Source organism: Sparus aurata, chromosome 11 (assembly GCF_900880675.1).
Source record: "Sparus aurata chromosome 11, fSpaAur1.1, whole genome shotgun sequence".
Lineage (NCBI taxonomy): Eukaryota > Metazoa > Chordata > Actinopteri > Spariformes > Sparidae > Sparus > Sparus aurata.
In genome coordinates, this window is record NC_044197.1 from 1037432 (window position 1) to 1049884 (window position 12453).

The following is a 12453-nucleotide window of genomic DNA, read 5'->3' on the forward strand; positions in this document are numbered from 1 at the left end:
CGTTCCCAGGCCAGCTGGGCGACATAGTCACACCAGCGTGTCCTGGGTCTTCCTCGGGGTCTCCTCCCGGAGGGACATGCCAGGAACACCTCCCGAGGGAGGCGTCCCGGGGGCATCCGAAACAGATGCCCGAGCCACCTCAGCTGGCTCCTCTCGATGTGGAGGAGCAGCGGCTCTACTCTGAGCTCCTCCCGGGTGACAGAGCTCTTCACCCTATCTCTAAGGGAGCGCCCTGCCACCCTGCGGAGGAAACTCATTTCGGCCGCTTGTATCCGGGATCTTATTCTTTCGGTCATGACCCAAAGTTCATGGCCATAGGTGAGGGTCGGAACGTAGATTGACTGGTAAATCGAGAGCTTCGCCTTTCGGCTCAGCTCTCTCTTCACCACGACGGACCGATACAAAGACCGCATTACTGCGGCCGCTGCAACGATCCGTCTGTCAATCTCACGCTCCATCCTTCCCTCACTCGTGAACAAGACCCCAAGATACTTAAACTCCTCCACTTGAGGCAGGAACTCTCCTCCCACCTGGAGGGAGCAGGCCACCTTTTTCCGGTCGAGAACCATGGCCTCGGATTTGGAGGTGCTGATTCTCATCCCAGCCGCTTCGCACTCGGCTGCAAACCGCCCCAGGACATGCTGGAGGTCCCGGCTCGAAGGAGCCAACAAGACCACATCATCCGCGAAAAGCAGAGATGAGATCCATTGGCTCCCGAACCAGATCCCCTCCGGCCCGTGGCTGCGCCTAGAAATTCTGTCCATAAAAGTAATGAACAGAACCGGTGACAAAGGGCAGCCCTGCCGGAGTCCAACATGTACTGGGAACAGGTCTGACTTACTGCCGGCAATGCGAACCAAGCTCCTGCTCCGGCAGTACAGGGACCGTACGGCCCTTAACAGAGGGCCCCCGACCCCGTACTCCCGGAGCACCCCCCACAGTATGCCACGAGGGACACGGTCGAATGCCTTCTCCAAGTCCACAAAACACATGTGGACTGGTTGGGCAAACTCCCATGAACCCTCGAGCACCCTGCGGAGGGTATAGAGCTGGTCCAGTGTTCCACGGCCAGGACGGAAACCGCATTGTTCCTCCTGGATCCGAGGTTCGACTATCGGCCGAATTCTCCTCTCCAGTACCCTGGAATAGACTTTCCCGGGGAGGCTGAGGAGTGTGATCCCCCGATAGTTGGAACACACCCTCCGGTCCCCCTTTTTAAATAGGGGGACCACCACCCCGGTCTGCCAGTCCAGAGGCACTGTCCCCGACTGCCACGCGATGCTGCAGAGACGTGTCAGCCAAGACAGCCCCACAACATCCAGAGACTTGAGGTACTCAGGGCGGATCTCATCCACCCCCGGTGCTTTGCCACTGAGGAGCTTACGGACTACCTCAGTGACTTCGGCTTGGGTGATGGATGGGTCAACCTCTGAGTCCCCAGCCTCTGCTTCCTCTATGGAAGGCGTGTCAGCGGGATTGAGGAGATCCTCGAAGTATTCCTTCCACCGCCCGACGATGTCCCCAGTCGAGGTCAACAGCTCCCCACCTCCACTGTAAACAGTGTTGGTGGAGGACTGCTTCCCCCTCCTGAGGCGCCGGATGGTTTGCCAGAATTTCTTCGAGGCCGACCGGTAGTCCTCCTCCATGGCCTCCCCGAACTCTTCCCAGACCCGAGTTTTTGCTTCCGAGACTGCCCGTGCTGCCGCACGCTTGGCCTGCCGGTACCCGTCAGCTGCCTCAGGAGTCCCCCGGGCCAGCCAGGCCCGGTAGGACTCCTTCTTCAGCTTGACAGCAACCCTTACTTCCGGGGTCCACCACCGGGTTCGGGGATTGCCGCCGCGACAGGCACCGGAGACCTTACGGCCACAGCTCCGGACAGCCGCGTCAACAATGGAGGTGGAGAACATGGTCCATTCGGACTCAATGTCCCCAGCCTCCCTCGGGATCTGGTCAAAGCTCTCCCGGAGGTGGGAGTTAAAGATCTCCCTGGCAGAGGGTTCTGCCAGACGTTCCCAGCAGACCCTCACGATACGTTTGGGTCTGCCAGGTCTGTCCAGCTTCCTCCCCTGCCAGCGGATCCAACTCACCACCAGGTGGTGATCAGTTGACAGCTCAGCCCCTCTCTTCACCCGAGTGTCCAAGACATACGGCCGGAGGTCAGATGACACGACCACAAAGTCGATCATTGATCTCCGGCCTAGGGTGTCCTGGTGCCACGTGCACATATGGACACCCTTATGCTTGAACATGGTGTTTGTTATGGACAAACTGTGACTAGCACAGAAGTCCAGTAACAAAACACCACTCGGGTTCAGATCGGGGAGGCCGTTCCTCCCAATCACAACCCTCCAGGTAACACTGTCATCGCCCACGTGGGCGTTGAAGTCCCCCAGGAGAACGACGGAGTCCCCGGTTGGAGCACTCTCCAGTACCCCTCCCAGGGACTCCAAGAAGGCCGGGTACTCTGCACCGCTGTTCGGCCCATAAGCCGAGACAACGGTGAGAGCCCTATCCCCGACCCGAAGGCGCAGGGAAAAGACCCTCTCGTTCACCGGGGAGAACTCCAACACATGGCGGCTGAGCTGGGGGGCTATAAGCAAGCCCACACCAGCTCGCCGCCTCTCGCCGCGGGCAACTCCAGAGTAGAAGAGAGTCCAGCCTCTCTCAAGGAGTTGGGTTCCAGAGCCCAGGCTGTGTGTGGAGGTGAGCCCGACTATTTCTAGCCGGTACCGCTCAACCTCCCGCACCAGCTCAGGCTCTTTCCCCCCCAGTGAGGTGACATTCCATGTCCCCATGGCTAGAGTCACCATCCGGGGATTGGGCCGCCGGGGTCCCCGCCCACGACCGCCACCCATATCCCTCTGCACCGGCCCCGTCTGAACCCTCCCGCGAGTGGTGAGCCCACGGGAGGGCGGGCCCACGTTGCTCGTTCGGGCTGCGCCCGGCCGGGTCCCGTGGGCAGAGACCCGGCCACCAGGCGCTCGCCTGCGAGCCCCAACCCCAGGCCTGGCTCCAGGGTGGGGCCCCGGTGACGCCGATCCGGGCGACGTGCACGTCCTTGGTCTTGTTTTATTCATCAGGGGCGAGTGAACCGATCTTAGTCTGACCCGTCACCTAGGACCTGTTTGCCTTGGGAGACCCTACCAGGGGCATTAAGCCCCGGACAACATAGCTCCTACATTAGAGGTAAAAACCATCTCCACCTGTACGAGCTCACAAGTTAACGGCAGCTGAAACTGTCCTCAGCTCTTTTACAACTACATCACTGCGTGTAGAAAACTATACAGAACACGTTTTTCGCCGATAATATGGAACGTGTAAAATGTGATTGGAGGGTGAAATCAAATGATCTGAGTTTAATCTGTTCACACTTTTCTTTAACGTCCACCTGACAGCATCAGCTCCGAGCTCAGCTCAATGTTAGCATGATGTTTTTGCTACAGTACAGCAGATTACTCTCATGAGTTACTTTTTTATTAGCTACATAAAATGGTTCATGTTTGGTTGTTTTATGTATTTTTCTGGCTCTGCAAACCTGATTTGTAGGCCTGATTATAGGATGTTGTCTGAATACAGGCCCAGACTTTTCCCACAGGACGTGAATGCAGCATTATTACAACCACTTGCATAAAACAAAAAACTAAACATGTAAAATGTTCCTCGGTTTCTGTCCGTCCTAACAACGTCCTCTTCCGTCAAACATCAATGCTCGCCGTTTCCATGGTTACTGTGTTATCTCCGACAGCGAGGCCGTCTGTAGACGAGTTCCCGTCCTGTCGGTCTGCAGCGAGGGCGAGCTAGCTGAGGATTTTATGGTAGGGGTGGAGGTTGAGGGAGGAGGTGAAGGCTCTGATGTCGGTGATGAGCGTGGCGTCCTGGAGCGACGGCGAGGAGGCCGGCAGGAAGGTCAGCTCGCTCACTTCACCGTAGGCCGAGGAGGGAGGGTTGTCGGGGGTGGCGGGGCTGCAGGCGTCGCTCTGATCTGGTGAGTCGTTCTCCTCCGCCCCGAAACCGACAACCTGAGCCAGAAACAGACGTTCTGAACATCAGTGGTTGTTCTAACTTTTGTTTCTTTGAACATCTTTTGTCTCTGCTGTCTAGCTGTGGTCACTAGAGGGCACTTTCAAAGGTACTTTAGCATTTTTAGTCTGATAATTAAAAACAATGTCATTTAAATTTCCTCATGAGTATTCTGACTGTTTTAGGACAAACATCTAAATGACTTATTGTTTAAACCTGTTAATGTTTGTTAGAATACTGCTTTACTTTAACTCTGTCCGAGCAGATTTCTGTCCTCAAACAAACTTGAGAGTCTTCGTGTCACTCACATGAACGCTGAGCTTCCTGCTGCTGTTTCTGTGCTCCAGGAACCAGGAGACCAGCTCCTCCTGACTGAAGAGCTTCAGGGCTTCAATCTGCAGGAGAGAACAGAACAGGTTAGAGCCAGACCAGGACCAGAACCACAGACCTGCAGCCTCACCAGCTGTTTGTAAGTTCTGTTTTAAATATGAGATTGTCCAGGTCTTGTTATAAAGTACGTAGGACATCAGTTTCGTTCATTTTCTTTTCTACAGCCCCGCAACCATTTCCAGGTAACTAATGGCGGGTACACACTACAGGATTTTTCAAACCTTTACAGATTAGGAGACCACACACTTGATGATAACAAAAGACAGATCGCACAAGATCTCTCTCTGCTGATCTTATAGTGTGTGGTGTTCTCCGTAGTGCACACCACACACTAACCGATTTTTCAGCAGAGTATCAGGTTCTTCACGCGCAATATTGCAAATCTTGCGTGGTCAAACGTGACTTCAGTGTAAACAAACATGGCGGATGAACCGGAAGATGCAGTGGTGGTTGTTTTAGGCCTATTACTGGCTAAAAAAGTAATGGAGACGGCGAGAGTGTGGGCTGTATGCGTTACAGCGCGAGTTGGAGGTGAGTAAAAATTGTCACAAGTATTACAGATAGCTTCGAGAGCAGCGCTGTGCGCTCTGGCCCCCGGTGCTGCGGGTAACCATGGCAACAGGTAAACAAAAGGCTGACACAGCTGACTCAGCTTGCGTCTTGATTGGCTGTTGGTCCCGTACACGTGACATCACACGCTGTGCGTGCTCGGCTCCACTCGGAACTCCCCACACACTACAGGATTTCTAGTCGCAAATATTAAACATGTTCATTATTTACGATCTCTCCTTCCGACGACTTCCGAGAGGATCTGACCGGACAAAATCACTCTTAACACACCACAGGAAAATCAGACACCATGTCCTTTGCAAACATCAGATAATCGCGCCTTTGCTCGCTTTGATCGTAAGGGGGAAATCGGGACAAAAATCGACCCGAATATCCTGTTGTGTGTATCTGCCTTAACCCTCAAACTGGAGTGAAATACAACAGGTGCTTTCCTTTTACCTGAGTGCCACTCAGTCACTTCTCAGAGCTAACGTTAGCCTGTCCGTCTTTTAGCTCGTCGTTTTTCTCAAGTGTTTTTTCTTAATGGATTGAACACTAAAGTTCTACTAAACTGAAGAGATTTTAAGGATTTTAAAGTATGTGAAGACTGTCCAGATGTATTCAGAAAAAGCTTGACCTGCACTGTGTGAGGTGTACGTGTGGACTAAACCTCCTACTGGGATTTATATATGTAAGTTAAACAGGCGCGTCTCACCTCCTTGTCGAGCCTCTTGAAGACGTACTGCTGTGTGACGACCTCAAACCAGTTGCGGTCCACTTCCTCTCCCAGGTGGGCGTCCTCGCACTCCTTCAGCTTGATGAGAGCCGTCACCTGGGTCTTAAAGGCTTCCTCGCTCAGACCGGACAAACGCTCGCCAAAGCTGACCAGGAACTCCTCGATCTTCGCCTCGACGAACTCCGTGCTGCGAGGACAAAGAAGAGGAGTGTTTGAACAAAGAAGTGGACTCTGGAGCTCCACCTCTGTGGAGCTCCAGAGTCCACTTCTTTGTTCAAACCGTCTCAGTTTCAGAAAAAAAAAAAAAAAACCTAATCCTGAAGTTTAGTGATTCATCAGACTGACACTCACCCCAGTGTCTCCTTCGTCCTGAGGAAGTCGAAGCAGGGCTCCTCCATGTGCATCTGTGGACACGAGTCCAATCAATGTCACACACACACACACACACACACACACACACACACACACAGGACTCATCAGACTGCAGTTACTCTGTTTTATATTGTGTTGAGACATCCACACTCACCACCATCAGCTCCATCAGAGCATGTTCTCTGAGGTTCTTCAGCCCCGACTGCAACACACAGAACCAAACACGTCAACAACACAATACAAAGATGTGACTTTCTACAGCAGGAAACACTCACTGCAGAGATCCTGCACTGAAGTAAAAGTACTAATACCACACTGTAAAAATACTCTGTAACGAGTAGAATCCTGTGTTGAAATGTTACTAAAGGGTCATTCAACGCCAATTCACCCAAAATCAAGAACTTTTCCACATCATGGATCTTGTTGACTGTTGAATCCTCGAGCTGGACTCCAGATACTTAGTATTAGTACTAAGTACTAAGTTATGATTATTTAAGTTTGGCCCTCTGAGCTGAATTTCAGCAGTTAAATGTTTTCATGTGTATTCAGAACCTCACGGGTCGTTTATTGGGTTGAAATTTGTCCTCAACATCCAAAAGACCCCAACGAAACTTTGCCACATGTTTTCATTTATAGAGTTGTTGCTGAATGTTTACAGTAATCAAATAAATAACAGGGAGTCTTTTTTTACCAGAATGATAAATTGATCCTTTTCAATTCATATTTCTTCTAGTTTTCACTTTCTTGCAACCAAATTCTGATTCTGTGTAGTATTCATGGAGATTTTCCCAAGAAGGATTATTTTAATTTCCTTGAAACTTGTGTGTGTGGAAGTGTTGATGAGTTTATAGTTTGTCTGTTTTCCTACCTGGTAGTAGACGGTGACCTCAGAGTTGGCGTCTCCTTTGTTGAGAGATTTGACTTTACACAGATGTTGTTTCTGAGGCAGCTCCACCACCCGGAACAACACGGGGACCTCTGCTGACAGAGGCTGGAACTGCAGCTTCCTGCAGACACACAGCACATTTATAAACCAGTCTGAACTGGGACCAGCAGTTCTTATTAATATTGATTGTTTCTGTTAATATTTATCTCAATTTGTATTTAATTTACATCATCAACGGTATCAGCTTAATTTTTGCACTATTTTTTAAACTTTGATCTGTGACACATGCACTGTTATGCGCCCGTACAGGTGAGCTAGCTGTAGCATGACTGTAGCTCTGGTGCCAAGACGATCACTTCACTGCTGTGTGTTGATCTGTTCTCACTCTTAAATTATTTAATATGTACATAATCCCGACTGAAACATCACAAACTGGCATCGTTCAGGAAGCAGGTGATTAAAATCACCAAGAACTTCACTGATGTCCATCTGCTGAGCATCAGGCAGGTCCAGCGTCTGCACAGAGAGACAGGTGTTGTTTCATTGTGTTGTAGGATCATAAATTAATCAATCTCCATCAATTCTGAAACTGGAGGAATGTAACTAAGTACAAGTACTCAATTAAACACAAATTTGAGGTACTTGTACTTCACTTGGGGTTTATCTTTTAACAACACTTTTTACTTCTGCTACTTCTGCTTCACTATATCACACGTTGCACAACATACGAAGAATTTATAAAATGTTTTGTCGTAAATTAAACTACAAAACAGTTTATGCAAATACAGCTGAAACAATTAGTAAATTGTATTAATTAATTTTTTTTTTCTGTAAAATCATTGTCTGGTTGCAGCTTCTCAGCTGGTTTCAGATGTGCTGCTTTTCATTTTAATTATTTTAATGTATTTGTTGAGGTTTGGACTACACAAACGTTGTGAATGTGTCTCTTTGGACTCATCGTCACCACATTTCTCACTGTTTTCACTAGATGTCAGAGTGAGGCTTTCCCTTGTTTTTAATAATATTTATAAAATTCTCTGTAGGAAACATTTTTGTAATGTTGTCAGACACTTGAAATAACAACCGCAGCACATCAGTGACGAAAACAAGCACTTTTATTGGATGTGACTTTAATGTTCGTAGTTGCCCAAAAGGATTATGTTGCAGCCATAACTTCCATCCAAAACTTTTGGTCAGTACGAATGATTTATACACCAAAACATAAATATATGATCTAGTGCTCAGGTTTAAAGATACTGGAATTCCCCTTTAATAGATTAAAAAAATCAGCAGGTTAATCCAGAATAAAAATAATCATTAGTTAGAGACCTGTACAAAATAGTTCAAAATGACTAATAGTTCAGTGACATTTCTTATAATAACAGAGGGGAACCATTCGATTAGGACAATATTCCAATATGTTTTTAATATTAATATATATATTTTTTTCGAATGTTTGTTTTTTATGTATTTGTTTGTTTGCAGTGACCGAAATAATATTAATAATTTATTTTATTGTTATATACTTGGACTCAATGGACCAATCACAATCCTCCCTCTGATAGTATCTAGGTAAATCTCACTCTGGCAGGAAATCAAAGGCCTTAAATAGACATCTGCATGGATTTTAAATTGACAGTTGTCCTAGCCAATCATATTTTGTGTAGTGGTGGGAGGGATAGCTCGCGGGCATTCGCGATTATTCATTGGATGAGCCTCCTGCGACCCGCGAAAAATTCAAAGTTGACGGTGAGCGAGCCAGAAGGAAAAAGACAACAGTACGAAAACAAAAGATTTGAACCGAAGGAAGTGTTTGGGGTTAACTTTGTAAAGAAGACTGTGTGGCTGGAAGAACTAAATCCGGTTTTAAAGACTGTCCTTTCAAGGAAAAACTACATTTATCCAGAAAAGTCGATGTTAGCAAGAGTGAGCAGAGATATTTCAGCTAACGGCTAATAGCAGGGAGTTATGCTAACAGTCTGTATAGCTAACGGGCGCTAACGAGCTGTAGCTTTCCTCTGTTTGGATTCTAATGAAATAACAAGAAGAAAAAGGCAGATTACACATTAAACATCAACAGACTGGCCTGTTAACGTTCCTCTTGCCTTCAGTCTCAGCGGACAAAGAATTCCTCAAAGACCTGAAATTAAAGGACAAAATGATCCAGCATTTTTCTGGAATGGATCACAAGATGGACATCATGACCTTCGCTTGGTGAGTGACATTACAATTTTTTAAATAATCGTTTGGTTTCTCTATGTTATTAAATGATTGATCATTAATATGTTGGATTGTATGGATGGCATGGTATCTTCAAATTTGGTTCTTGCTCCGGAGCAAATGAGTCAGTGCATTTATTTTGTTTTACTTTAGCACAGAGGGAGGGACACAATTCATATAGTTATAGATACTTGTGAGTCATAAAATCTTGTTAATTGATGTTTATGTTTGTTAATGCAGCTGACTGGTGTGATGTGTTCCTTGTTGTAATGAATAAGCTGTGCTTTACTTTTTTGGAAAGCCTGATTATTGATTGTGTGTATATATGTGTGTGTGTGTGTGTGTGTGTATGTATGTGTGTATATATATATATATATATATATATATATATATATATATATATATATATATATATATATATATATACAGGGTTCTCCCCAGACGGTGGAACAGCGGCGCTGCGCCGCTATACCGCTCGGTCAGCGCCGCTATACTCCGCGCGTGACAGTCGAGCGTCCGTCCGTCCGTCCGCCGTCCCCTGGTTGACGGCTAGGAGCTCCCGGCTGACGGCGATGAGCGTCCGTCCGTCCCCCGGCTGACGGAGTTGATGACCGGCTGTCCGTGTCTCACCCCCCGGACTGACGTTGACGAGCGGTCGCGCCCCCCCCCCCGGACAGACGGTGCGCCGCTATACTAAGAATTTCTGGGGAGAACCCTGATATATATGAATGCAACTACATGTGAGTAAGTTGAGGCTTGCTGAGGCAGCTTTTTCTTATTATTATCATATGCTTAGATTGCTGGTAAAACACTCGTGAACCACTTTAACTTACATTTTGTTAACAGATAGTATTAAACTCAGTTTTTGTGTGAACATCCTTTGCAGTGTAAAAACAGACAATCATAAATAAAATTATCATCATAAACAAAGTTACATTTCTAAAATCTTCATTGTTTAACAAATGAAATTAGTTTGTTATTGTAAAGAACAGTAGATTGTTTTGGGCTGTCACCTCGTCCTCTTTCTGTGTTCTGTCTGTTTGAGCCAGTGGATGGCCTTGTACTGCCATCTAGTGGCCAGTCTTGGCGAGGGTAGCAGGTTATAAAAGGGAGGAGACTATGAGCCCTGTAAGCTCACCTGTGCGTCTCCTCACCTGTGCGCATCTCCATCACCGTCTCCTTCGTTTCGGCTGGGTTGGCGCGGCGTCTGTGCTGCCGAGTTGTTCCTTTGTTTGGAAAATTTGTGGATCTCTAAGTAAGTTTGCCTTTGAACTATTTAATGTAATTACGTACCATCTTTATGTTGATTAGGTTGCTGCGATCTGTCCTAAGTTTGTTTTTTTGTTATTAGGAGGAATATGGTTATCGAGAAGGCAACTTCAACATAACATACGATTAGCTCCCTTGGTTTAGTGGAACGAGGTAAGTGTAACTCGAATTTGGGCTTTTATTTTATCCTCGAGTTTAATAATGATTGTAAACGTTTTTCAATGAATGTATCTTTTATGTTGTTGTTTTTTTGAAAGTGGGTTTAGAAATTGTGAGTGAAATGTTTATGTATTTTATCTAATCTCTCTTTTTCTTTCTGTATTTCTTTTCCGTAGTTTTCATGATGCTACAGCAACAATAAAATTTAAGCACCCGTCATGAATCTCTCCGCCTCATTTGTTGAGCAGGATAATGTATAGAACGGCGGTCACTATCGGGAAAGTAAGTCCCGACAGGATGAACTGTACCCAGACCCTTTTTTTCTGTCATTAGCAGGTCATGCTGGTCATGTGACCGCCTACCTGCTCACACTGAGCAGCTGTCTCTGATTACCTATTAAACAATGAGCAGAGCTGACTGACAAACACTTTGCTCTTGCCCTGATGAAGGCCTTTTAGGCAGAAATGTGTTGGCATGTTTTTATTAGACTAGCCATGTACTAATAAAGGCGTTTTAAACATTACCCTCTTGAGTGCCTCAGATATTTTCTTTTAAGTTCTACTTGGTTCTCTAGACTGAAGAGCACCAGAGGGACACCTTTTCTACACCCAAGCAGCACTCCATGCATTTTGTTTTTTTGATCGAATATATCATAATATAAAAAGTTATACTGACAGTCTCTACTGCGTTTTTGGTGAAATTACAGGCACACTGCTTCTGTGCTATGCTTTTTGTGTTGGAGTTTAACAAGCTCACACATTCTCAAGAATATTTTTTTTATGTGCTTATCTTTTTTCTTCTTCTTTCAGTTAGTTTACTTGCATTACAGTATCAGCACAATAGAATAAGACAGCCTTTTAGGTTTTAACCTTTTCAAACTGTTACAGGCCTCAGAATTACCAACAACAAAACTAACAGAGATGGAAACGTAAGGCAATGTGACTTATTTATGTCAATTGCTCCAACACACTCAGCTTTTTTATTCTGCTGCTAAAACTAGCTCATAATAGGGCACTGTTCAGCTCAGTCGGCAGAGCAGGCGTCCCATGTGCAGAGGCTTTGTCCTCGCTGCAGCAGCCCCGGGTTGGAGTCCTGGTCTGGGGACCATTTGATGCATGTCACTCCTCCCTCGCTCACCCTGTTTCCCATCATATCTTCAGCTGTGCTATCAATATAGCCATAAAGGCCCAAAATTTTTATTAATTGAGAGCGTTTACAGATTTCAGGCCTTTAAAAATGATTAAAGTGAATTTAACACAGCTCACAGAAATACACAGGCTGACACTACACACTGTAAAGTGTCAGAGATGTCATACTACAAATGTCAACTGAGTCAACGTTAAAATTGTTAAATGATACAAACAACAAAAATAGGACACATCTTTTTAATTGCATATTTTATGATACATGTATTTAGACAAACCACTTACTATGTTAAATCATGTCCTCATAGAAAACTTGATGTCCACAACAATCACATTTACAAGAGCAGCTGATAATCACATTTTTTAACCTTTACTTTTTATTGTTTGTAATTTAACAATCAACTGTGACATAAAAAAACAAAAAACAACAGAATTATTGAGTTGTAGATCTGTGTTTTTTTTTTAGCTGGGACTTCATCTCTCTGTCTTTGAGAAAATATGCCACACTCTATCTTTACTATCTGTTTTTTTATATTTGTACCAGCAGATAAATTCACAGTTTGGTGATTCAGCATCAGACAACAAAAACAAAACAACAAAATTGGATAACAAATGTTGGATAAATGTTTTTGGATAAAAAAAGAGGAAGAAATATCACAGAAAATGTATTAAGATAATATTGTACAGATAAGACAGAGGATTCCTTA

At 45.8% G+C, this 12453-nt stretch overlaps 1 protein-coding gene across 1 annotated transcript; it reads right to left on the reverse strand.

Annotated features, from left to right (window-relative positions):
* Positions 1–3458: 3458 nt before the first annotated feature.
* LOC115591498 (nardilysin-like) lies at positions 3459–7185 on the reverse strand. Its single transcript, XM_030433557.1, has 7 exons — positions 7181–7185; positions 6936–7074; positions 6222–6269; positions 6047–6099; positions 5675–5882; positions 4329–4415; positions 3459–4019 (listed from the first exon to the last, which is right to left on the reverse strand). The coding sequence occupies exons 1-7, from the start codon at positions 7183–7185 to the stop codon at positions 3798–3800; spliced, it is 762 nt and encodes a 253-aa protein (XP_030289417.1). The 3' UTR covers positions 3459–3797.
* Positions 7186–12453: the final 5268 nt, after the last annotated feature.

Excerpts from the sequence above, each read along its gene's own strand:
- LOC115591498 (XM_030433557.1), bottom strand. Across the intron at positions 4,416-5,674 it reads TCAAGAGGCTCGACAAGGAG|ATTGAAGCCCTGAAGCTCTT; the intron begins GTGAGACGCGCC and ends TCTCTCCTGCAG. Across the intron at positions 4,020-4,328 it reads GCAGGAAGCTCAGCGTTCAT|GTTGTCGGTTTCGGGGCGGA; the intron begins GTGAGTGACACG and ends TTTCTGGCTCAG.